This window comes from Bipolaris victoriae (genome assembly GCF_000527765.1).
Source record: "Bipolaris victoriae FI3 unplaced genomic scaffold scaffold_32, whole genome shotgun sequence".
Lineage (NCBI taxonomy): Eukaryota > Fungi > Ascomycota > Dothideomycetes > Pleosporales > Pleosporaceae > Bipolaris > Bipolaris victoriae.
In genome coordinates, this window is record NW_014575360.1 from 20,922 (window position 1) to 47,031 (window position 26,110).

General features: G+C 49.9%; 7 protein-coding genes across 7 annotated transcripts; 1 reads left to right on the plus strand and 6 right to left on the minus strand.

Annotated features, from left to right (window-relative positions):
* Positions 1 to 154: 154 nt before the first annotated feature.
* COCVIDRAFT_96481 (hypothetical protein) lies at positions 155 to 1,886 on the minus strand (the record flags this gene model as incomplete). Its single annotated transcript, XM_014702236.1, has 3 exons — positions 155 to 1,144; positions 1,191 to 1,781; positions 1,830 to 1,886. 3 exons carry the CDS (start codon positions 1,884 to 1,886, stop codon positions 155 to 157), a joined length of 1,638 nt encoding a protein of 545 aa, XP_014557722.1.
* A 2,233-nt stretch (positions 1,887 to 4,119) lies between these two features.
* COCVIDRAFT_96448 (hypothetical protein) lies at positions 4,120 to 6,600 on the minus strand (the record flags this gene model as incomplete). The annotated part of the gene is made up of 4 exons (XM_014702237.1): positions 4,120 to 4,678; positions 4,729 to 5,377; positions 5,493 to 5,749; positions 6,014 to 6,600. 4 exons carry the CDS (start codon positions 6,598 to 6,600, stop codon positions 4,120 to 4,122), a joined length of 2,052 nt encoding a protein of 683 aa, XP_014557723.1.
* Positions 6,601 to 7,961: 1,361 nt separating this feature from the next.
* COCVIDRAFT_96230 (hypothetical protein) lies at positions 7,962 to 9,216 on the plus strand (the record flags this gene model as incomplete). Its single annotated transcript, XM_014702238.1, has 2 exons — positions 7,962 to 8,447; positions 8,497 to 9,216. The coding sequence occupies 2 exons, from the start codon at positions 7,962 to 7,964 to the stop codon at positions 9,214 to 9,216; spliced, it is 1,206 nt and encodes a 401-aa protein (XP_014557724.1).
* Positions 9,217 to 13,369: 4,153 nt separating this feature from the next.
* Positions 13,370 to 16,841, minus strand: COCVIDRAFT_15040 (hypothetical protein; the record flags this gene model as incomplete). The annotated part of the gene is made up of 5 exons (XM_014702196.1): positions 13,370 to 13,476; positions 13,559 to 16,306; positions 16,357 to 16,572; positions 16,650 to 16,724; positions 16,805 to 16,841. The coding sequence occupies 5 exons, from the start codon at positions 16,839 to 16,841 to the stop codon at positions 13,370 to 13,372; spliced, it is 3,183 nt and encodes a 1,060-aa protein (XP_014557682.1).
* A 668-nt stretch (positions 16,842 to 17,509) lies between these two features.
* On the minus strand, positions 17,510 to 18,402 carry COCVIDRAFT_96250 (hypothetical protein; the record flags this gene model as incomplete). The annotated part of the gene is made up of 2 exons (XM_014702239.1): positions 17,510 to 18,325; positions 18,379 to 18,402. 2 exons carry the CDS (start codon positions 18,400 to 18,402, stop codon positions 17,510 to 17,512), a joined length of 840 nt encoding a protein of 279 aa, XP_014557725.1.
* Positions 18,403 to 19,067: 665 nt separating this feature from the next.
* Positions 19,068 to 20,895, minus strand: COCVIDRAFT_25661 (hypothetical protein; the record flags this gene model as incomplete). The annotated part of the gene is made up of 3 exons (XM_014702210.1): positions 19,068 to 19,404; positions 19,457 to 20,643; positions 20,770 to 20,895. 3 exons carry the CDS (start codon positions 20,893 to 20,895, stop codon positions 19,068 to 19,070), a joined length of 1,650 nt encoding a protein of 549 aa, XP_014557696.1.
* Positions 20,896 to 22,909: 2,014 nt separating this feature from the next.
* On the minus strand, positions 22,910 to 24,232 carry COCVIDRAFT_25662 (hypothetical protein; the record flags this gene model as incomplete). Its single annotated transcript, XM_014702211.1, has 2 exons — positions 22,910 to 23,596; positions 23,648 to 24,232. 2 exons carry the CDS (start codon positions 24,230 to 24,232, stop codon positions 22,910 to 22,912), a joined length of 1,272 nt encoding a protein of 423 aa, XP_014557697.1.
* Positions 24,233 to 26,110: the final 1,878 nt, after the last annotated feature.

Below are 26,110 nucleotides of genomic sequence, written 5' to 3' on the forward strand. Positions count from 1 at the left end.
TAATAGCCATGTAACAATGATAACCTCAGCAGTGACTAGTATGATGAAAGCGTGTACCAACTCCATTTCTGTACTCAGTATCCAGTGTCCAGTATTTAGTCTATCCAAGTATAATCTCCGTCCATGTAAAACCACAACCTCTTATATGTCTCTACTACACGCCCTCAGCAGCCCGTCGCTCCGCCTCTACTTCTGCAATAACAACCTTGCGTACGCCTTGCCACCCTTCAGCCTTCTTGACATGGCTGACTCGCCTGGGCTTGTCTTCAAGTCCCTTAAACTCATCCGGCAGTACCTTGGCCTGGAAGTACTCCTTCTGATCCGGCAGTGCGAGCTCAACCGCATTGGCAAACTTGGCCGGGTGCGCAGTCGCAAGCGCGATGTGGTGTGTGCTAGGAGGCTTCGACACTTGTACCGAGCGCAGCGTCGCCGCAATACCAATAGCCGAGTGGGGATCAAGGACGTAGTTCTTAGACGACTCCGCGTTAAAGACGTACTTGATGGTCTCAATGGTCTCCTCATCGCTAACACGGTACGAGGAAAAGTCAGCCTTGGCAGCCTCTAGAATCTGCTTGTCTACTGCAAAACCATCCTGAGACTTGAGCTCGTTGAGCCAATTCCGTACATGATCGCCTGCTTGACTTCTCCTTTGTGATACAGCATCCGAATTTGTGCTGTAGACATCGTACGAGAGGAACCACAGCAGACGCTCAAAGTTTGATGAGACGAGAATGTCCATGGCTGGGCTCAGCGTCTCCTTGACTCCGCCTTCGTGCGCCTTCGCACCGTCTGCTGGGATGCCGCCCTCGGCCTCCTTGCCGTGCACAGGGTGCTTCTCGTACTTGCCGGTTTCCCAGAAACGGTGTAAGATATCGTTCTCGTTGGTTGCGATAACGAGCTTTTCAGCAGGCAGGCCCATGCGCTTCGCGAAGAAGCCAGCGAGAATGTCGCCAAAGTTGCCGGTTGGTACAACGAAGCGGACGGTGGAGGCGGGGAGGAAGGAGGGTTTCTTGATGAGGTCAAAGTAGGCGTAGAAGTAGTAGGTGATTTGCGCAAGAATGCGGGCCCAGTTGATGGAGTTTACAGCGGCGAGGCGGTGCGTCTTGTTGATTTCTGGGTCGGCGAAGAGGGCCTTTACAAAGTCCTGATATTGTTAGTAGTGTTGTGTATTTCGGAATTTCTGTACATACCTGGCAATCATCGAAAGTGCCGTCTACGGCCAAATTGTGAACATTGGCGTCAATGACGGTCGTCATCTGTGCTTCCTGGATAGGGCTGACCTTGCCATGCGGGAACATGATGAAGATGGATACATCCTTCTTTCCACGCAGACCGTAGATGGCGGCTGAACCAGTGTCACCACTTGTAGCGCCAATGACCGTCAGATGTTCCCTATCGCGGCCCTCCTTGCCCTGGTTCTTGCGCACGAGGAAGTATTCGAACAGATTACCGAGAAACTGCAGAGCAACATCCTTGAAGGCGAATGTAGGCCCGTGGAACAACTCAAGCAAATGTATGTTCTTCTCCTTGTCGAGTGTGACTGTTGGGACGACGTCTTTTGCGCGGAACGTGGAGTAGCTGCGGCGGATGATGTCTTTCAGGTCTGCGGAGGGGATCTCTGAGGGGGAGATGTAGAGGGAGAAGATTTCAAAGGCGAGGTCTTCGAAGGATAGATCTTTCCATTTGGACGCCCAGTCTTCGGGAAGCGTTGGGATTTCTTCAGGGATGAACAGACCGCCGTCTGCAGCGAGGCCCTTGAGAACAACATCCTCAAATGAGAACTGCACATGTTAGCATGCGAGTGCGCCCACGGTTTGCGCTGACCTTACGTCGTAGGAGCCACCACGGGTGCTCAGGTAGCGCTGCGATGCTGTATGTGAAGACATGGTATTAAATATATGCAGTCGTCCAACAAAACCAAAAGTAAAAAAGTCAAGATGTTGACTTGGGGACAATGTAGAGTCATGGTCCCCATGGGGAAAATTGTTGTTGTAGCTCCGGAATCGCTGACTGACTCAACCACTCAAATGCCCCCGTCCCGTCAGCTTCCAGAACGCATGCACGAGGCGTCTAGGCTGATGCATGATGGAAAGTTTCTTTACTTGCCCCCATCGCCTCTTCTGAACGAACAAGGACTGTGTTTCCAGGGCCTTTGCGCTCAAATCACAGGCAGCCGCAGTCATTCCGTTGCCCCGCCACGCGCAAACCAAGCCCCCCGCCACCTCCGTTCCTGCATCATGCGGCGATGTCGGCGCAATCACTCCATCCCAACAGGGAAGAGAATATGCTCGCCAGCACCGCAAGTTTTACTGGACAACCTGTTCAACAGTCGGTGGACTATTGCGGGTGACTCTTTGAGCCTATGTTTGCCATGGTGGGGTAATGTGTGTGTGAAGTCGTCACAGGAATTCACTGTAGTACTCAGTCTATGGCTTAATCGAATTGACAGATTTGGACGTCCATCACTCTAGCGAACATGTGTTTGTCGAAATTATCAATAGGAAGGGTGTTCTCCTCAGCCAACCATCCAATTCCATGCAAGCCATGACCCTGCCTGCCGTCGGCGGGTTCTCTACCAATGGGCAAGCACTAACAGCACTGCAATATCTGAAAGCAGTATATTCAGCATGCTTCCCAACTCCATGTTTATTGAAAGATGTAACACCAACAACACCAAGCACCAACATAATCCTCCATTCGCAACTGCAATCAAGCCCAGCCTAAAAGTCCATAAGCATCACCCTCAAGCAACACCAACACCCAAGAGTAATATGAAGCCACCCAGCCAAACCCGCCAGTCGAACGCACACTCGAACAATTGCAGCCCTTCGCAGCCTCGCAGAACTCCTTCACAAAAAAGCAATCGCGTCCCACACCTACACGCTTGACACAAGACTCCCCTCCATCTCAACCCCGCCTTCTCCCCAGTCTCAAACGCGAAAACCGGCAAAGTTCAAAGTACCCATTAAACCCAGTGCGCAGACTACTACGCCCAAGATATCCCGCTGTAATGCCAAGACGAAACGCTATGCGGAAGCCCCACACGGGTGGGTAGTGGAAGAGGCAACGGGCGAGGTTGGGGGAGATGGTAGCTAACATGTGAGATATTATGATGATTGATTTTTACTCGAGAGAACGGATAGTAGGTAGCGGAAAAGACGGCAAAGGGAGCATGTTTGGCTGTTCCATTTGAAGTCATGGGTGCCAATAGTAAGCAGCGCGGGGCGTAATGTTCACGTGATGGAGGGGGGATTTCCGCTGGCGTCCGGATTATGGGGAGTGATGTGGAAGTACGTATATGGAGTAATTCATGCTGTTTTTTTCGAATTTGAAGTTTCTCCGTTTCTCTCTCGTGAATGGCTAAACGTCTACAGAACCTTGTATACTACATGGCTACTCGATTTGTGCGAAGTTGTACTAGGAGCTAGCTGTGAGCTAGTAGTCTTGGTGGAAATTGGTTTCCCAAGTACAGAAAAACGAGTTACTCGCAAATAAGATAAACCTATCCTATTTTTTCTGGCACATACGACCATTGGAAACTGAGAGCTAGCCATCCCGTCCGATCTGGCATATATAAGCAGTTTACCGGCGGATTAGTAGTTAGGTGGGTGACCACTAGCGAATCCCCGCTGTCGTATGTTTTTGCATCTTTTGGATTATTTTTGCTGGATCACGTGGCATGGGTTTTGCTGCAGCATGATAGAGGCTATTGGCAACAAGAAAATGGATGTTCAGGTAATGTAGTGCGGTTAGTAAGAAGCAATGTGTAAGTGTTGAGTATTGATGCTATGTAGGTTCAAACTCAAATAAACTATGCTGCTAATCGGTATACTGAAAATATCCCCCAATGCAAATTAAAAAAAAAGTATCCCGCATCGCAAACCATGCTATCTCCGCGCATTTCCTTCAAGAGATGCTCTGCGGCGCCTCTGCGCCAACTGCTCCATGAAATCGTTCAACTCGACCGCATGTGCCCGTCGCGCTAGTTCGGTCGCCCGACGAAGCTCATATATATGTGCCTGCAAACGAGCTATATCGTATCCTGGTTGGACATGCCCAACTGCATCCGGAACGACACGATCGTGTAACAAGTTCCGAAGGGCAACGTAAGCTTGAGGTCTAACAATGCTGGTCAGGGGGATGATTCAGATGACAGCGCCGACACTGTGGTAAGAAAGGGTGGTAGAACTGAAATTCATATGGTTGCCGCGGTGGAACAGCACCGTAGAAGTTGATGGGTTGATATGGAATTGGCTGTTCCGGCTGTCGAATAATAGGAGCATGGAAAACGGGTGGGCGGGGGTGTACGTACTGAGGTGCTGGCTGTGGTGGAGGTATCTGTTGGACTGGAACTAGAGGTCGCGGTGCACCTGCTTGACCAGCACGTGGAACACGGTGGAGCTGGTCACCAACCATATGATAAGGAAATGCGTGTGCCTCGGCTCGCACTCGACCTCTGCGTGTCTCCTCTGCTTGCTTGACCTGGTCGGATACCTTGATCATGAGATCTGCATCTGAAAAGCCTGGATTTTCAGCTCGGACTTTGGCCATAGCTTCGTCAGCTGCTCTTTTGACTTCCTGTTCATGACGTTCTTCGACATTTTCATGCAGAGGACACTTGCCTGTCTGGCCATCACCAAAGTGTCTATAGTCGGTCACGTTTTGAGAGCAAACGTAGCTGAAGCAATGTCAGTACGTTCTTGTTGAGAATCCAGAGCTCCAACTCACCACTGCAGATTCCTACAATGCGTGCACGTCATCTTGTTACACCCTTGTTCCTTGATAAATGGATGCTTGCACCTGTTGCAATGACGGATCAAGGCTGCCGACATGGCTTCTTCAACTATGTGTCTTAGCGTAATCTGACCGTCTTTCTTGAACTCGTCGCAAGTGAGTGGGATATGGGATTCCTTTTGGCAGAGGCGGCAGCTTGTCTTTCCACACTTGGTGTTTTGGCAACGAAACTCCTTGTCGACGTCAACGGGCGGACATTCCATTTTGAAATCGCAAAACGGACATTCAGAAAGAAAGTCCAGGCCGGCCGCTTTCAGGTCTTCCATCTGCTGCATGTGCTCTAGTCGTTCAAATGTCTTTTCGCTCAACACATCTTGTAATTGCCTGCGTAAGAAAGTCCCGTCGCAGTCATCGACCCCAAAGCAATTTGGTCTACAACGCGATTGTCCCATTTGCGTTTCGATCTGTCGACATACGCACCTTTTGCAATAAAAGTGCACCATGTCGCCACTGCAGCCGATCATGCGGTTCAGAGGTACATCGTCGAAACAGCACGCGCACTCGCCCATCAGGTTGTTCATCTGTGCGTCGAGTAGGTTGGCCTCTTCCGCCTGTTCTGCTTCCTGTACTTTGCGGCGTTTTGCTGGCAGTTGTTAGCCAGAGAATATGGTCTTGGACACCACACCAGGAACTAAACATTTGTGATTTTACTCCTAGGCATGATCTACTTGTTGGTTGGTTTTGCAAAAAGCACTCACCAGCTTCAAACTCAATCTTCTTCTTTGCTGCGTGAAGTTCCTTGGGTAGTTGGCTGCCCTTCTCGATCAACATAAATTCGGTGCCGCGCTTGCTACGGGATTTGGTGATTCTAGTAAATGGCCCAGCAATGAGTCCGTAGTCGCGCACTTGTTTCTCGATAACTAAGTAAGCTTTGTAAAGTGTCTTTTTTTCTTGCAAAACGATCGTAATATGTCGTACAGGTACGTTGGGAAATTCATCCTTGAGGAGCTCTATGCTGCAGAGTGTGTTGTCAGTATGACGAAGCAACGAAGTAGCATTGCGCTATCAAAGCACTGCTTCTTCTCTCTTCAAAGTGCCAGTCTTGCGCTGTTCCATGACTAGAGTGCAGTGTCTACAGTGATTATTTCATGATTCCATGTATTGCTACAAAAAGCGCGCTTGAAGCCCTGTCTAGAAGCAACGTCGCACTTCTTGAATCGGATCTTACATGTAGGTATGCATACTACTTGCACTAAAGCAGCTGTGAATGGGTACTTACGCGTCGTGCTCATAACCATGAGCCTGTGGGTCACGCTCGCCTTTTTCATAGCTGCTCAGCTCATGATCGGCGTCGTCTTCTCGCTTTCTCTTCTTTTCATTTGCTTCTTTTGGGTATGGTTCGCCTTCTAGAAGCTCGGCGATGAGATGCTCGCATCGGGCCGTTGTTCGTGTGGCGTCTGTTGTCTTCTCCTTGATGAGCTTGAGCACATACTCAACCGAAATGTCCGGTAATACGCCGAGAATCATTTGCAGATAGGCAGTCTCGGTAAGCATACGGCTATGTTCATTCTGGTCAGAAGCTTGGCCATCGGGCTGCGGTACATTGCCCTGTAACCCGACGGGATCTGACGGCGGAACATCAATATCTGGGATGGCAGTCAAGTCGATCATCTCGGGATCAATGACTGGTACGCCTCCACGGGGTTCTGCAATATTTCCGTCAATGTGCGGGTTGTTCTGCGCGGGCCCTGCCGTCGGTCTTGCAATGAGATCCCCCGACTCCTGCTTTGTGTGGTCCTCATCTTCTGTTTCACTATCAGAGAGGACGACGATTTCTCGACTCATGCGAAAACCAGGTGGAGCCATTGAAATCTCAAATCTCAAATCTCAAAGGAGTCTGGTTTTTTTTTCGCATATAGGAGAGATTGGGTGATGTGGTGGTGGATCTAAAGGCTGAACTCGCAATGTGTAGTTACCAGAGCAGTGCTCAGATTGAGCGACAGCGAATCCGTGTATAAGGTCTCAGGAGAGGACCAAGTGATAGACATTGATATGTACTTATCTACGTGGTCTGGTGAAGGGAAATGACCGCGAGGGGCATATGTGCGTAGCGTTTACGTGAACAAGACCAGTTCAATTTCACTTGGAGGCAGCCTTGTCGGACGCCTTTGTCAGGCACCTTGGCGACCCTCAGCGTCTTCCACAGCCAGTGTGCAGTGAATGTGAGGAAGAAGAAAAAAAAAGAAAAAAACGACGAGAGCGAGCGCAAGGTTCGGGTTGAGATGCAGTGTGCAGTGGTGCGAATATTCTAGATGTAAGCTGGCCTGGGGTTAGGGGGGCTATCGCGGAAGGGACAGCGGAAGCGGGCAATGGTACCACCGAAAGGTGAGTTGAAGCAAGAGCTACGTGCCACGACAGCACATTTGAATGCACGGCTATTACAGCACAGCCAGCGCTCAGCGCGACAGACAAAACATGCCGACTTTGAGCAATGGTACAACGGTGATGGTCAAGAGACGGCGGTTTTGGTTTGGCGATGGCGCAGATGGTTTGAGGCTGGCACAGTAGTAGGCTAGCGAGGCTGAACTGCCGCTAATGACGAGGCATTGTCACAAGCCTGCGCTCGCGTTGTACTGGACCGATGAGAAGCAATGCTCAACTGCCAGTCATGGCCATGATGGTAATGAATAAACAATGAATGCGGACACTAGCCCGTAACTCTCGGTGAGCAGACGACCGGCTCCATGCAAGATGCGATGCTACTCGCCAATCGGACGGCTGCACATGACCCATGGCAAGCAGTGACATCCGAACTCGCTTTGCCACGGCATACAACGGGCCGCCCAACGTCACGTACCCGTCCGAGTGTCTTTGTGAGAATCCGGGGTTGGCTATAAGTTTGCACGGAGAAGCAAGGCGGAATGGAGCCACGGGGACGCGGGGTGTTCTGGACTAAACAGAGACCCACCGACAACGAGTTCCTTTTCCTGCCTAGCACTCCGTCATTTGATACCGACATAGCCAATCTGTCGCACCCGGGGGCCCACTGCTTACTCCGTACGGTATCGTCCCTGCTTCGAGCGTGCATGGGAACTGGGCCGAGTGCATGCCTACGACGCCCTACGACAGCTTGACAAGTAGGCAGCGGAAGCTGGACGAGTGAAGGTTATAAAGAACAAGGCCATATCACAACTCGGTCCTTTTTGCAAAACAATATACTAGCAACCATGGCCATCACCGATAACCTCCCCAAAAGCGACTCTCCCTCCCTGGCACTCGTCCACCCTAGTGATGCGGAGAAATTGCTCCAATTCAAGCTCAACGCGGAAGAATGGTGCGGTGCTCTCAAGGTGCCAGCCTATCTCCGCCGTGAAGATGTCCTCGCGGCGACTGAGATGACGCGTGATGGCGGCCTCTCGTACTGGATCCTAGTCGACACTTCATTGCCCAACAATCCGCTCGATCCACAGTCGCGGACCAGGTTACCACTGGCGAGTTGTGAAACATACCGAAAGAAGGCGTGGGTATGGCAAGAGGGCACGCTCAAGGAAGTCATCTGTCACGGTGTCGGAAGCGTGTTCTGCGCCAACCACCTGCGAAAGCGTGGTTATGCACAGAGGATGATGACCGAGCTGGGTGAGATATTGAAAACATATCAGACAGAAGACGGCACAGAGTGCTTGTTCTCGGTACTCTATTCGGATATCGGAAAGGTGAGTGTACTTGTTGCTAGGCAAACTCGTCAGCAGCTAACGACGGTAGAAATTCTACAACACCTTTGGCTGGGAGCCCTTCTCATCATCGCACGTCTCCATTCCCGGTACCGTTAGCCAAGGCACCAGCAGCCTGCCCACAGCGCGACCGCTCTATGCACAAGATCTGCAAGACCTGTGCGAGACTGACGTGGCTCTTGTCCGCCGAGACCTAGAGTCGCGGCCAAAAGGAAGTAATGCAGCTGTCGCTCTGATTCCCAATATCGAGACGATCCGCTGGCACCATGCGCGCGAAGAATTTGTGGGGAATGAGCTTCATAGCAAGAAGCCCCAGATCAAGGGCGCCGTTGTAGGCACGGAAAAGGGCAAGCGCGTATGGTGCTACTGGACGCGCATGTGGTATAATCAGGACCCGGCAGATACAAAGGGCAACACGCTGTACATTCTGCGATTGGTGATTGAAGATGGTGGTTGGGAGGGTTCGTCGAGCCATGGCAATGGTACAGCTCGAGATGATAGCCACGAAGATGCCGTTGCAGCCTTGCTGGCCATGGCGCAGCGAGAAGCAGAGGAGTGGAAGATGGAGAAGGTAGAGATGTGGTCGCCTTCAGCCACGGCGCTTGCAGCTGCGAGGAAGCTGCATCCAAGTGCCAATGTTGTTCATAGGGACGTCGATAGTGTCCCAAGCCTCAGGTGGTTTCCGGAGCACCAAGGCCCGGTAGCGGATAAGATGGACTGGGTAGCCAACGAGAAATACGCGTGGTGCTGAACCATGCACGTTGCAGCATACTAGATTGGATGCGCAAGCACGGCGAGCAGGGCATTGTTGATAGAGCTGTACCGTAATATTTCTACGCGTTGTTTTCCACAAGTATTCCATCGCCATCGCCATGTGTTCCTTCCTCAATGAACTGGACTAGCCCAGAAGCATCAATGAAAAAACAAAAAGCCTGTCAGATTGCCATCAACGTCCTGCTTTCCAGTGTGACCGAAGTACACAGCCAGTCAGCTGAAGATCATCGCCACGCTTGCCGAAGCAATCGTAAACAAGGCCTCACTCCGGGACATCGAGGCTCTCAGTCATCAACCAGGTTGGAGATTCTGTGGCTACTTAGAGTAACTCAGAGAGAGATGCATACTATTAGAAATGATTCTATGAAGTCTGCGGCGTTGTTAGTGGTTGTAAAATGTAGGGGGGGAGGGGGAAATGCGAACATGGTCTGACTTGCAAATGATAGGCGAAGTGCAGTATTTAAGCTCGCGCTGGTGGCTCGTGCGTCGAAGAGGCTCGTGCACGGTGAGTGAAGATCAGCGAAAATTTGTTTGCCAAGACTGGCGGCCCACTGTTTTGCCGACTCTTGACCGCGGGTGAGCGTGAGTGATTGGTCATGAATTGGTATGAAAGAGTGGTGAAGGTGAGGATGAACTCCACTCGACCCGTTTGCAGTGCAGACTCTGCAGCCGCCCATGCGAAGAGTTTGCCAATTGCAAACTCACGTGCCACACTGTGTCCTGCTCCGACTCTGAGCTCCGAGATGCTGCGCTGAGCGTACCGAGGAATTGTCGCATTTGGATAGTGTGGTTGGTTGGTCTTGGGTGCAAAATCGGCGTACCTCAGTTGATGATGGAAAAGAGTGGGTGTTGTGGTTGAGTGCAAGCATAATTGCATTGTGTAGGGAATTTGTGCATGCAGCTTTGTTTTGGGAATGATTTTGTCCACCTATTGGATGACATGCAATAATCGGGTTGCTTGATAGCATCTAGTCATGTCCGTGTATCAAAAAGTTCACATGTTCGGTCTTCCTATCCAAGGACCTGTCTTCCATTGATAAAGGAGAAGGCGAGGCCGCTCACATGTGCAATGGAGTCAGCGAGAATATGCACAAAAGGCATCAAGATATCCAGTGTTTCTCACACATGATACAATGCATCAACTGTTCCAGCAGGTGGAGAGGTTGAGGTAAAACATGGACGAAGTCGTCGTCTGCACATCAAGCTGTTACGCATATCTCAGAATATCATCACTTCCATATGCCTGGGTGCTCGATGCATACATTCCATGACTTGAGCCAGTCCAAATAGTTTCTGCATTGGAGTATTCGATACATATGTGTGTGTTGCACGATATTGTTCCTCTTGGAGCTTTATGTTAGATCCTCATCCAAAGTCTCATGGCATGATGCAAGATCGAGCTCAAATATCGACGGGCAACCCGTAATCGAGCTGGCAGAACAAAGCTGAGGCCCAATCGCTATGGTGTCTTGAGTGAAGCAGGTAGTATATCTACTCCAAAAATAAATCCCAATATATATCTATAGCCTGATCATGCATCACAACACCACAGTATACTTCGGTTTTATATGGGGACATGAGATAACTAACACAGTCGTAATAAGATCTTATAGAGTAGATTGCGAAGACTTGCTTAAGTAGTACAATACCATCCTAGTATACTACTTGACGATGTCTCGAAGAAAAGAGAGTATGGAATAATGTTAAACAATATATTCAAGAATACATGAGTATAATTCTAAGAGATTACACAACAAAAAAATCAGTGACAATTTCTTATGCCTCAATCCAAAGAATACAGCTGATAAAAAAAATCAACATGAGGCAAACTGCAAGTCTTATCATGAAGGCATTGAGTGTCGCGTCGTATGCGATTCGGGTTGTGATATGTTTAGCGACGTTCTGCAAAGCGACCTGTACACACTCAACTAAGAGACGGCACTCTACTTCCAATCGCCAGTGACTAAGATTCCAAACCCAATTTCAAAATCACCTTCAAACTATATAGAGGCTATCGGTCAACCTAAGGTCACTCGGTACGTAAGTGTCACTAACACAGATCACGCTTCCGACAGCTGCGCAATCTGCAACAATTTCCAATAGCGTCAGTTACCATGCCAAGTCTCCAAGCACATCAAACCACTACGACCACAAATGAGACAATGTGGACGGGCAGCGTAAAACAAGGGTGGGAAATAAGGGTCCTCTGCACTTCTCTCTGGTTATATACAAAGAGACCAACAAAGACGTAGTGACAATGATTATATTCACCATGTAGTTTCTCTCCTGTCGTAAGCTAGATAAAGTAGCTTTTTTTGGGCTCAGAATTTCTGAGTGCAGTAGTAAAAGAAAAGAGGAGATGACAAGAAAGCTTCTTCGGCACCAAAACTTGAAACCCCCCCCCCCCCCGTCCCCCGTCCCCCATCTTCCTGCATAAGTAAACCCACGTGACCTATACATGATATCTTTCTGGTGGGCGCTTAACAAAGACACCACCGGATTCATGTTGAGATTCATGCCCAGCTCGTTTTACCACTTTAGCAGAGTCTCTGTATTTTTTTTCGCGTACATTAGCTTTATTTTTTCTTTTTCTTTTCTTAACGACATGAATCAAAAAAAAGCTTACCTGACCAGAAGTGCACTGAGGAATACAGCTTATAATCGTCCCAGGGGCATTGGTGCAGCACGTATTCTGTCGTCGGGTACCATCCGGTGTACAGCAAGTTCCGCATACCGTTGGTGTAATGGTATTCTGGCGCGCCTCGACTGCTTGGCCTTCAAGAGCATCGAGAGCAGGAGCGGCAGTTGCGAAGCTGATGAGGAGGCATGCGAGAAAGGTTTGAGGATGCATCTTGGAGAGATTGTTATTCGTGTGGAATAGTTAAAAAAGGCGGGTATTTTTGGTTAGGATGGTAGAATGGATTGAATTGTGTTTGGAATTTGTAGAGCATACGGAGATGATATGTTTATATACACTCTTTTTCTTAAGTGGTATGCAAAACATTATCTCCTTTCTATTATCCTGCTAACTCACAAACGACTCTGGTCCCCTCCCCCCCACTTGTGATGCATTACCTTTGACAAATTCTAGAACTAACAAAGCTTAGCGGGGGTCGTCTTGGTGTTTCAGTCACACATGTTGTAGACGTTAGTACCCTTTAACTCAGTTCGAAAATCAGCTCCCAAGAGCTAATTCTGTGACTTGAAAATTTTGTCTCTGTTGGCTATATAGCGCACCATATCAATTGTCTCAGAAAAGATTGGCAGGCCACACTCCAACCTGCCGCAATCAGGTATTAAAAAAATCGACTTTGCAGTCAAAATAAAAGGGTTCGGGTGAGTGTCAGCGACACCTTTGCTCGAACCCTGAAAAATCATTCTATAGAATAATATTTTTTAGTTTATTTTTGTCTCGGGGTTGATAAGAGGATAAACAATAATATCATGAACTCTCTGCTCTATTTTATGATTTTATAAGATAGGGTCCACGTGATGATACCAGTATTAACTCACATCTCCCATTCAAAACTTCGTGTGAATTTCAGTTGAAAGGATTTAGATGCTACTGCTGTATTCACTCAGCTAAAGTGCTATCCACATCTCAGATCTGTGTGTGATCTCTCCATCCCCCAACCCCCATCCCCAGCCTACACTACAAATCATCTTTCTTTTTTCTTTATTCAAAAAAGCAAAAACTACCTCCACGCTCATCTCCCCCACCTTTATTCAGTTGGGGGCAAGATAATTTACAATTACACACGTACACTTTGGGCTCAAAAAATCTAGCACAATATGAAAAAAAGCAAATCGCCTTATGAGCAAAAAGGTAACTGCGCATAAAAAAGCCGCCCAAGCCCACAAACAAATCCAAAGTACGCCCCCGCCCATGTTCCTATTACCAAGGACCTGCTGTGTCCTGTCTCTGCATGTGCTCTAGAGACCAAGACTTAAAAAATAATGTCCAAGGCCAGCTACCAAGCTACGGTTTTTGATCTGCTTCTGTGTCTAATACAAAGTAGAAGGTAAAAGGAAATGGTGAAAGGATGGACAGTTAGATGGTAAGAGAGAGATAGACACAGAGAGTGTTTGGAAACAACCCCAAAAAAGGAACAATAGGGAGAGGGTATATACTACATATCCGTAATCATAGCTTGATCGTCCTGGCGCTGACCCTCGGTTACAATGTCAAGGAGACGCGCGTACGGTACGGTAATGCGCTGTAGATCGCGGTGTTTACCTGGATCATGAGTGTTAGCAAGTGGGTGCATTTTTGTATCTGGAGTATATCCAGAAACATAATCGCAAAGAAGAAAACTTACCAAGAATCAAAACAGCTTCCTTCAACAAGTCCTCTTTCTTCCAGCCGCAAATTCCAGAGGGCTCCTTGGTCGCTTCGTTGGCGCCTTGTTGTTCTTCATCGTTGTTGTCATCGCCATCCTCGTCGCCAGCGGTAATAAGATTGCCCATCAGACCTCGCAGCAGCTCTTCAATCTTGCCCTTGAGGCCTTCGGCGCCAAGTCGCTTGACATACATGGTAAAGTAGATCTTATACTCTTCCTTTGCGCCCAAGGTACGGGCGGCAGCGACACGGTTCTCAAGATGTGCTACACTGGCACTGCTCTCAAACGTCTCGTAGCCTTCTGCGGAGACCAGTATCTTGATCAGTCGCTGGAGGTGGAAGGCGCGACCTTGTAGCAGGGATTGGTTCGTCGTGTTGCGCTCGAGAGCGGGTATGATACCTGCTGAAATATTTTCTGGAGAAACCTGGTCGTCCTTTTCTTTTACCACGGCCTTGTCTTGCGACGAGCGGATGTTGCCAACGGAAGAGTCCGTAGAATTCCAGTACTGACTGGTAACGCCCCACCATGGCTCCGACAAGCGCTGCCAGATGTACATATCGGGATTATATGCGTATCCTTCACCGTTAGACATGGCCACCGTTATCCGACCAGCTGAATTCAAGCGTGCAAACACGATACCGGGTGATCGAGTAAGGTGCGGTCCTTGGGCATACGCTGCTATGTCGAGGATAGGGGCCAGTGAAACAGGTGGGTGAGGCGAGGACATGCTCTTCAGGTTCCAGATGTAGCACATGCCAACTGCTGTTATACACATTAGCCACCAGCCTCGACAGTCCATGATGACAGGTTGAGCCTCGAGAATCATGGCGTTTAGTGTCCGCCGGCCTGCGGGTGTCCATGCGTACACCGAACCATCCTCGCATGCTGCAGCGAAAAAGTTTGTGTTGCCAGTTACCAGCAACACAGCTTTTGGCAAAAAGTCCTGCCATAGTGACTGTCCTTTACTAGTACAGGTCAATCTTGTTGGATCATGATCTTGCGGTCGTCCAGTCCGCGATGGACCGCTGGCGTTGCGTGCTTCCAGTATGACAGTGTCTGGTATATCTGCTTTGCCCGTGTTGGCATCGACACCACTCTGCAGTGGCTCACTGCCATCCATAGTTCGCACGATGACACTCCTGACTTTCGGCACCGCCAATCGCACCTGGGCCAAACTAAGCGATGGGTTGACAATAGCTGGCCTGAGTACTTTGGGTGGATCATGCGCTTCGTTGTTCTTTGGCGGCGCAGCAGCAGGTGGAATGAGGCCATTCTCGCTATTGAGTACTATCGCAGCACCTCCGGGGTTTACAGAAGCAGCCAATCTCCGTTCGACCTGCTTATCTTCGTCTCCTTCAATCTCAGCAAACTTTCTCTTGTTACCAATAAGCAAAGTAGCAAGGCCGCCTTTCGGGAACCCATCGTACGGTTTTGATAGATCGAGGATGTTGTGTGGGTTGTCACTCCTACCACCAGATGTTGTTGTCGCGGAGAGGAGCTGTGTCTTTGGCAAGGAAGACTCCCCCACACCTGACGAAGATGACATCAACATTGGCGCTATTCGCTTCTTTCCATCTTTTGTGACTGTCACTCGTTGCTTTAGCTTTTCTACTCTCTGATCCGGAGGGGGCTCAACGGGGGCTGGCGGTTGCGCTGGGGTAGTGGCGGCGGCGGAGGATCCGTTGGTCTGGGTTGTCGTTGTCGTCGTCGAGGGGGTAGTGCCATTCGTTCCGTTTGTGATTGTAGGAGGTTGGACTGCACCGCCATCACCCATCAATGCACCCATCCTGCCCTGAACACCTTTCAATTCCCCGCTCTTGCTGCTCTCTTCTAGGAGTAGCGCATCTGTACCCTCAATGATACCGACTCTTCTACCAGCACCAAACTTGGCAAGCGTCTTCTCATTCTCTGCAAGCGTGGCAGGATATCCAAGCTCGCCCGTCTCAAATACGAGTGTCATGATGCTGCCGTCTAAGCTAGTCGCGTACAGTGTCTCTCCGTCGGGTGACCATGCCAAGTCAGATATCGACTTTCCTGCCAGCTCCTGCGAAATCATGAATGGCCTGGGAAAGCTCGTATTCCAAACACTCAGGCATTTATCCTGCCCGGCGCATGCGACAATGGTCACGGTCGGTTGTGTGATGGTTCCATCTTTTTCTGGGCGTGGCGGATCCCTGTAGAACAATCGTGGGGAGAACGAAGTGACCTCGACAGGCCCTTCATGGCCAACAAGACTAATATCTCCATCCCACGATCCACGCGAAAGAATGGCGACTGAGCTGACCGGTCCGTTTGTAGCGTTCGCGGCGGCAATATGTGCACCGTCTGGCGACCACGAGCATCGGCGAAAGTATGTGGTAAGAGGGGAGGTTTGAAAGGGGGCGGTAATTGTATGGTCCAAGACAAAGTTGTTGACCTGGTCCTGCTGAGATGCATTGGGCGGCGGGGAGTTGAATCGGTAGATTTTGATAGTTCGGTCGTCGCTTGCAGTCGCAAAGTACTTATTAGCCGGGTCGAATGTTATGCCCTTGACGTGACTTTGATGGTTGGATAGCGTCTTGAGCTTCTCGAACGAATGGCCTGACCAGACAACCACCTTGGAGTCCAGCCCCACGGAGACTAATATCGAGGAATCGAATGACCAGCCCAGATCCTGCACGTCGTTATCGTGTCCTATGAGGCGGCGGATGACGCGCCAGTTCTCAACGGGCGGGGGTTCGTTTGATCCTGCGAGTCCATCAGCAATTGCTCCTCTCCTGTCTGCCATGTGTACCCACCGAATGCCGCGTGTGTGGGCGCATTCTTATCAAGCGCATAGACACATACTATCTTGTCGTCTGCGCCGGATGCCAAGTATTTGCCGTTGGATGAGAAGCGAACGGCATGGATGGTGCCTGAATGATGGCTTACGGCCGCGAGCTGCTTGGGCTTGGTATATGTGGGATCGTTGGATTTGAGGATGGCTTCGGTAGACCACACGCGTACGTATCCATCTACGTGATGTGTATGTTAGCTGTGTGTTGGAGAGCAGCGCATCGCGTAGGTTAGGCCGGGGGATGGATGAACGAACCTCCGGCAGCAGTAGCCAGGCGCGACCCATCGGGGGAGACGTGGCAGCTGTATACTTCAAAGTCCTTCTGTTCACCTGGAATGAGAGCCAATGTCAGCAAGATAAGAGCAGAATGCGAAGTGCACAACAGCGAGCATGGGCAGAGATGGACGCACCGGGATGTGTCAACCACTGTGGCTTGATGAGATGCATGGTCGCGTCAAGATTGCTGACAGCTCGGGCATGCTCCTACGCGACCATGAAAAGATATGATGCGGACAGCGAGGGCGTGGTGGTGGACCGCGACAGTTGTCTAGCGCTGGCGACGCGAACTCGCAGTCGACGCTACTTGGCAGACGTTTGGGCAGGGGTTTAAGGTTTAGGTGCATGCGTCGATCGAAAAGCGGGTGTTAAACTAAACGAGCGGCGGGAAAGTTGCAATAGTAGACCATCATATTTGTACTAGCGCTGGATATTGTACAAACTATGTAATACCATGACTACCATGCCTATCTCAAGGTCTTATAGGTACACGTTCCTCGGCTGAGCGCGACATGTACGCTCTCCTTCTCCAATCGTCTTATTGGCCATCGTACGTTCTGGTCTTGATGCCAAGCAAGCGACACCACCCCCAGACGCTTTCTCTCGCGGCCCAACCCAATCCTCTTACCATATCTATGGTTTCGTCGCCCACATTTCCCATAGCATATGAGAAGCCAGTACTTCCCGTCCATATCCCTGTGGAACGCGCGCCCCTTGTATCATGATCATTAGGCGCTCTAAGAGAAACTGAGCGTGCAACGTACAGGGCTTATGCCAGCTACAGTAGGGGACCCAACTTTGACCCATCAGCCTGCACTACAGGTTGATGGCCAAGGCCTTCATTTCGCCTTCTTCCTCTTCTTGAAGACAACAGCTGGTACTGCCGGCGCATCCCCCTCCTCCTTCTTGACTACCACTTCAGCAGCTTTGGCTGCGGCCTCTTCTGCGGTAGGTATGTCCTTTAGTGTTTTCGTGTCAGCATCATCTTCCACCTCTGCTTTCACACCATCATCTGGCTCCTCCTTCTTCACCTCAGGCTGTGCCTCCACACCTGACTTCTCCCTCTTTCCAAACAAACTCTCAATATCGTCATCGCCTCCCTTGCTGCCTGGAAAGTTCTTGAAAGTGTTTCCCCAGCCTTTTTTCTTAGTGATCAGCTCTCCAGCGGCCTTTTGCTCTTCTTCGTCCTCATCGAGCTGTCTCTTTCGTACACCCTTGTTTAGAGATGTCGCCTTAAATTCACCGTCCTCATTCACTTCTCCAACCACTTCCTCCGATACTGTCTTCCACTCTCCCGCCATCGCTAGGTCACCACGAGCGGCTGTAGGTATCGCAACACCCATAGCCGCCAGTTCCTCCCATTGTCTTTTTCTGTCTTCTAACGTTGCCTTCTTCTCCGGTCGCTTCTCGAACGTGGGCTTGCCGCCTACGCCAGTCGCGACCGAGGGGCCCGATGAAGAAGATACCAAACCATTCAGCCGCGCGACTTCAGCCTGCGCGCGCGCTTGGTTGCGCTTCTCATTTTCCTGCTCGCGATGTAGTCCTTTGAGACTGCGCTGGATGTTGCCTTGGTGGCGGCCGGTCGCTTCGTGCTGCGCGCGTTCAAACTTTGTGTCTTTTACATAAGTGGAACAGAACTTGCACCAGTATTTTGGCTACAATATTGTTAGTCGCCGATATACAAGTAAGATGGTTTTGTTATACTCACTGTTGACTTCCAATACTCGGCCATGATGAAGTGTCGAGTGGAGACTGCGACATCACGAAGTCGTCGGAGCTTGAGTTTCAGTGCACGGACCAGGCTCGGTGGTCCGCTCCGCAACATGGGGGCGCACTGTCCATGATGACATTTCACCATGTCCGAGTGACATCTATTTATTGCATACTCTGATGACTCTTGTATCATCCCTGTTTACGAGCTTAATGTCACTTTAGCTCAATATCAAAATGAGGCTGCTTTTCTAATTTGAATTCAGTAAATCAAATATTACGGCAGGCATGAAATCAGCATCGATATGTAGCAGCGGAGGTATCACACAAAGTGCTGGTTTAAGTTCAGCCTTTCAGGAAGAGTACGCCTTTCAGTCAGCACCAATTGCAGAGAACTAGCACCTTAATGAGCACCTTGTCGAAACTAGTGTTGACACGACACAATGCACTCATGGAACAATTGCCCAACGAGCACAACTTGCACTCCAAGGTTGATGTATACACGTATAGCAAATATTCATAGCACTCTCCATACCGTTGTCATACCAATAAATGCATTCCAGTTCATCATTTTACTTCCAATCTATAAAGCTCATACCGACGAAGTAATGGAGAAAAACGTCTAATACGCCCCTCTATCCAAATGTCTATTTTGTTATCATTGGCTATCAATTACTTTCCTTAAAATCAAAACTTTACAGGATACCTCTCCCGTACCACCTTGCCATATCGATATAGCAGCGCAGGGATGGGGATAAATGCTACAGCAATAAACCCCAATATGCTATTTCTCCATCCCAGACCCAACTTCTCGTACATTAGCGGCCCGCTGAGCGGCAGGACAGCACCCATGAGACAGCGGAGAAACGACATAGCGGCCACAGCCGACGCAGCGTACTGTGGAAAACAGTCAATCATGTAGGTTTGAAGTGGAGCGTAGAGACCCATGAGACCGAAACCGAATGGGATGAGTGATGCAATTGGAACGATCCAGTGGACGTGATATTGAGCCGTCCAGCCATGCCTATGTATATATGTTAGTATTCGAATCGAGACGTGAGCAAAGAGAATCATACAAGAAGAACGATATTGGGATCATAAGACCAAAGAATACACCAGCCGGCAACCGCATTTCCGGCTCGTAAACGCCCTTATTCTTCTTCGTAAGCCGGATAATCGTTGCGTCGCTAGTCCTAGCAACGAATGCGACACCAAAGCAATTTCCGACGCCGATGCCCAGGTATGCGAGACCCGTCATTTCAGGAGACCAGCCATATGTATCGATGAAGACGGGAGTGAGACTCGTGAAGAGCATCATGAGGAGGCCGAATACAAAAGATATGTAGAGGGAGCAGAATAGCACAATCGGTGACTTGACAAGCATCTGCACCGTGCGGGTGACGCTGTTGCAAAGACTGCGCTTGACACTCATTACTTCCACACCCTTCTTGTACATCATGATATTCTGGAGCTCAGGCCGATTCAGCTCTTTCCGGAGCCGCAGCGTCTTGCGCTGCAGGAGAATAGGGTGGTACGTCTCAGAGCTGAAAGCGAAGAGACTGCCCGTCAAGACGCATCCCGCAATGAGAATAATCCACATGTTCCAGCGCCACCCGATGCACTGGGCAATGAAGCCTCCGCAGATGGGACCGATAATCGGGCCAAAGAGGATAGCCAGGGATAAAATGGATACCGCGAGTCCGCGCTTCGCAGTCACAAAGACATCCGCAATAACACCCGTCCCAATGGTGAGACACGGACTCCCACCTACACCGGCGAGAAACCGCATGGCGATGAGACTACTGAGATTTGGTGCGAGTGCGCATCCCAAGGTAAAGCCGCACCAGGCGACGCTCGAGCAGTTGAGCACCCAGTAGCGTCCGTAGAGCTCGGAGAGCGGGCTGAGGGATAAGACGCCGACTGAGAATCCGAGAACGTACACACTGACGGTCAGAGAGGCTAGTATCTGTGATGTGTTGCCGAATTCTGCGTCGATGAAGGGTGTGGCAGGTGCGAGAATAGATGAGGAAATGGGGCTGAGGGTTGTTAAGCATGTTACTAGGATTAGTAGCAGCCACTTCTTTCCCGTGGAGAAGTTTCGGGGATTCTTAGGGTCGTCTTGGAAGTCCCAGCCGACGAGGTTGTTGTCGAGGTCTGAGAGAGGGTACTTTTCAATGAAGATTTCGTTTTGCGTAATGTCCACCTCTTGTGAGGACCCTTTTTCAATGTCTTTGCTTGCATCGCTTTCGACTTGCTGAACTTCCTGGGGTATTTATTAGCTCTATTTTGCTTTGGAGAGATGGCTGATAGCGAATTTGGATAAAGATATCCAATCTTCGTCATGCTGGCACTGAAGTACTAATTGATGGATCTTGGGTGGTCCGCATACCTTTTCGGTCACTTCAGCTTCCCTCTCCGAGTCCGAGATGTACGTATCCGAACTATATGTCGACGATACCGCTGTATCTGAGCCACTGCTAGAGTGTGGTCGATTCTCTTCTGGTAAAGCAGCCATCTCGACAGCCCCAACTATAGCTCTCGCTACGGTATTTTGGGTATCAAATCTTTTGGAAACAAGCTTCTTGGCACAATTGCTTTGAAACAACAGTCACAAGCAGTGAAAGATGCAGTGAAGAATAGAAAAGCAATGTATTCTCAGTGTCAAGACCATTTTATATGGTAACCAAACCCCCCCGTCAAGCAGTGGCCTTTCTTGCTGCATCAAGACACGGTATACAATATGCCATCTCACAGAGAGCATCCCAGAAAGTACCGAGAACATGGGAAGTATTGCCAGAACCAGGCTGGTATCACGGACGCACCGAAGCATGGTCGTTCGCATCAACCAGCTATCATCACGGACGCACCGAACCCATGAACGCACGTTCAACATCTCGACACAACCCACATATTCATCCATGCAGAGAAACGAACGACCAGGATCTCGTACACTTTCACAACGAATGGGTCTCACCTCCGACCGTGAGTGAGAGAGGCGAAAGGCTCACGATACCACTAGGATACACGGCCATGTAATCCGCTGGCACTCGTGCACGAGCAACAACCCATCTAGTCTCACCAAGTCACACACACGAAACGTACTCTAGTATGAAAAAGAACGGGTTCCCTGGGGCCTAGAACAGCAAGTGACATGCTACACACAACCGCTACAAGTGGCGAGCAAGGATTCACAAAAACCCCATTCATCACTCCACGATCCAGACCCCGACATTCCCCATCGGATAAAAAACCCCACCCATACAATAGTCAACAGATCTAGAAATAGCCCGCTTACTGGTTGTGCGGTGGCACCTCCCCCAGCTTTCCACCCATACATAGCCAGCGATTACGGGGCCACCGTCCCGGATGTGGCGGAGCCAAAGTTTAAGGGGACCTTGTCTAGTACAATGTACCCAAACACACGGGTTTATTTTGCCCATGTCCGTGCCACACTTCTTATTCCCTGGCCCGCAAAGCCACAAACACACACAGACCTTTCTGCTTCTCCGATTCCCATTGTCTTTTGCTCTATTTCGCCGTATCGTGGACCTAAGAGAAAGACGCCAAAGAGAAAAGGGAGGAGTAGAGACTTGTATCCAAACTCTCTTTTCTTTGCGAACATACATTCGACAAACTCTCCTTTTCTTTTTATATTTATTACGATGGAACTATTGAAAACTTCCTGATTCGTAGGTTTTTTTTCTCTAGCGTGGCGGCTCCAAGATCGCGAGAGAGCAAGGGAAGGGGGGAAATACTGGTGAAGCTAAGGAAGAAACGTTAGTACAAACTTGGCGTGAACGAGTATGCACGGACTCCCCTCTCACACCCCCTTCGACCTTTTCTTTTTTGTTGTCTGGAAGGCTTTGCGGCTGTTCATGTCAGGTGGCGAATAAAACTTAAAGTGCACGTCAAGTGTCGAAGGCTCTTCTCCCCTTTGTTCAGGGTTGTTCGTGACACGTCTCAAGGCTGGTTTGCAACACACACATGTCAAGTATCAACATCGAGGCTCTGTGGCATGTCCGATACATGAGGAAACCGCATCTCCACATGGATGGGGAAAAGAGGATAGTCTTTTCCGCGAATCGCTTGTTTTGCCTGCAGCAACTACTGCTTGGCAGTTGCTTAGTGCTTACCTTCTGTGGTTCTAGAAGGCCAACACCCTAGGATGACAGTCGTCTAACGATACTGTTAGCGTTTGGTATCTGCCCAGACCCAGACGATTCCCATCACTTCACGGAGCCTTAAACGTTGCAGATGTGTTGATTGAACTTTTTTGCCACGTGCAGCTCGGAACATGCCTATCCACACCGACATTGTCTCCGACCATATTCATCCGACATCCATGACACTAACGTACATACAATACTTTGGATAAAAAAAGCTCCAAGGAGCTGAAAAAAACACAGTATACCAACAGCGCCAAACAAGCAATCAGTCATCCGCCCTAAACCATTCTGGCGCCGCCCATTTTTATTAACCCTGTACATAGGAGATCAAGGTAGGCCTTGCATATCTTGTGCAAGCGAGTCCTATCCGCTAAGAAGGTCTTTCACACTCATACCCCTTGCGCCGCTCCAACTTCGGCGATCCGTGTTTAGCATCATCAGGGCTTCGGTAGCTTCTTGATCTTCCCGGTCGGCTTGCGGCTTGAGTGCTGGTGATGTGAGGGAGAAATGGGCCGATCCGTGTGAAGAGCCCGGAGCAGCGACTGGCCCCGTACTGGGAGGGCCGGTATGAAATGGATTGCTGAAGTATGTGGCAGTTGGCGTATGAGCACTAAACGCAGGCGAAGGGTGAATAGTCGGCGAAGTTACAGTGGAGCGACTGGACGATGGGGCAAGCGAGTAATGGTGTGGGTCGGATGGTCGCAACGCGGGGGAGGGGTTTGCCGAGTAGTGCCCGTTGTGATCGTGGGGCATGATCGCCGGAGATGTGGTGGTGGAGTGGGTATATACGCTTCGATCTGATGGGCAGATTGCAGGCGAGGCATTTGCGAAAGAGTACCTGGACTGAGAGGGCTGCTCCACGTAGGTAGGCGATACAGCGTCTTCCATTTCTTCGTCCTGCTCCCGGTCGTCTTCATCCTCGTCTTGAATTCGTCTAATAGGCGGCGGGGGCAGTGAAGATGTAGTGGATGATGGAGAGTCGCGCCGTGAGTTTGCAGTCTTGAGATCCGAGACACACTGCTCCAGATAGCGCATGTACTCAATCGATGCCTTGGAGCTGTTAGCGCATGTCAACACATACTATGGAATACAAATACACACCTGCAGAATGGCAAGCTTGTGCATTTCCTGGCCCCTACAAGCCGGGATCATGTCTTTCAACACGCCGAATTCTTCATTCATCTTGGACCGTCTCCTTCGCTCAATCAAGCTATGTGCCGTTTTTCGTGCAATTTTACGCCCAGCGGCAGTGGTATTGCTCGCCTGCTTCTTCTTGCCGCCATTGGCAGTTGCGCTTGTCGCCTTTACATTCTGCGATTGCACTGAACCCTTGGGTGACTCTTGAGTATCCTTGGGCTTCATCTGGATGATCTTTCGCGACCGAGTAGGCGGAGGAGGAAGAGAATAGTCGTCCTTGGTGACAACGCTGTGCTGGGCTGCGTTGCTGGAACGCTTGCGCGAATGGCTCGACTTGGACGTCGCTACCGGGGACGATGGCGACGGCGGCCTGTATGAGGAGTCTGAGGCATTTTCGGAGGGACCCGAGGAGCTAGCTACACTGCCTCTACCAGCCAGGGCCGCAGGCGGTAAGTCGAAGCTGCTCTCCAATTGAGGGGCATTGGCGGCATTTTTGCCTGTAATGTCGGTCGACGGCTGTGGAGTAGGCGGGAGGTTTGGGCGAGGCATGATTGGAGTGGAGAGAGGCTCGCTCACGGGACGTGTCCAGGATGCATCGAGGGGAATAGGAAGCTCGGAGAGTGGCTGTGAGGGGGGACAAGGCGATAAAAACAATGTACGGCGCGCATTATCACAGTCGGGGGGTGTCGCGTGGGCTCTTTTGTGTCGCAGCTTGAACAAGCACGACCACGCGGTGTCCTGCCCCCTCGTGATTGGCTGGCCAGATAGGTCAATCGATGGCGCCGGTCATCTCACCTCGAATGAGAGCGTCACAACGGGAGCGTGGGCGTCGTAATCATCGTCCGTAGGCCTCTGCAAGACCGCATTCTCTACAACGAGTGGGCCTAACGGCAGACATGGACGAGTTGCAGCCAGCGTTGCTGATGCTCAACCTCAACCTTGAGCACGTGCTCGCCTTTCCCCTCCGCCAGCCGCCCGTTTGCCAGTCGGGCGAGCGTTTTGGTGTGCAGACAAGAGAATTACCCGGAAGAATCGATGAAATCATCCCATAATGCCTATTATCGGATAGATAGGACACATTAAGGGCTCGTGGACTCGATAGCATGTGAAGACGGTGATCAACATTGAACCCTGAGTTCCTGGTGTTGGCGGACCGCGACGACAATCGCCCCACCATTGGGGCGTGACATTTCAACCCCAGACACGGGCACGTGCTCGAGTCAGGGGTCATGATTGAGGTATCATACATGAATCATGTCTACTTACCTGTCCATCTAGGTGTCTGCGGGGGATGTGCATTATTCCCTCACTATCCAGACTCGAAAAGTACCACTGTGGCTGCCAATTCGGTAAGGAATACAAAGTAACCTTATTTTGTGAACAGAAATGGCGCATATCAAAGAGATTGCATCATGGTAAGGCTCTTTTGGTGAATTAACCTCGTCATACTACTCCAAATGGGACATGTCCGCCAGGCTAACCATACCATGCACTCCTTCCTCTACCTCAATAAAGCAACATGTCCGCGTGCCACAGAATTGATACACCGATGGTCCAAATTCCACGACTACGCCATTCCAGTTTAAATGGCCTGTAGATGTGACAAAAAATTGCCTCATCTCGAACTGTCGGAGATGTCTAGCTAAAGCGAGTCCGAGAAGCACAACTTGGGACTAACTTCTTATGTGACAACCATCTCGGTTCCATTGCCGATGCCACATACCTCAGACTACATGTTTACCACCTTAAATCACGCCACCTAAAGTCTAGAGTAATGTCGAGCCGTCAGTCATGTAACTTTGCATCCTCTTTTTGTCAAGCATATATCCGTTATAGATCTTCCACATGTGACCTTTTTTTCAGCAAATCACAAAGAGACTATGTTTGACCGCTCTGGAAACCACGATGGAAGGTTTTCAGAATCGGGTGAGCGGCTCCACAAGGTACTCAAACTCCCAATCCATGCCACTGCTCTCGTAGCTTCGGTGAATTCTATATACTTACCTTCTACCGGTAGGGTAGGGTACATACTATGCCGCATTCCTCAATATTCTTAATATCCACGAAAAATACTTCACTCAAGCTCTCTTGGGTACAAAGACCGTAATGTGACGTGAAGGGTCCGTTGTACAGGACGTGACATCAATTATTTGAGGGTTGGGTCATACCCTCATGCGCTGAAAGCAAAAGCCTGAAAGAACTATGGAGACGGTATATATTCTTCCAGATATCGTGCTGAAAACGAGAGGTGTAAGCATTATTCAACCAAATCTCTTCGACGACAAGCAACGAGGCCATACAAAATATGGCATTCTGATCGAGTGTCACTCTCCACCCCGCTTATATAACTCGACTTCAATGGGATTCTAAGGAATTCTTGATTAACTTACCATGAACTTAGCCTTAAGTCAATCGTTCAATTCCTCC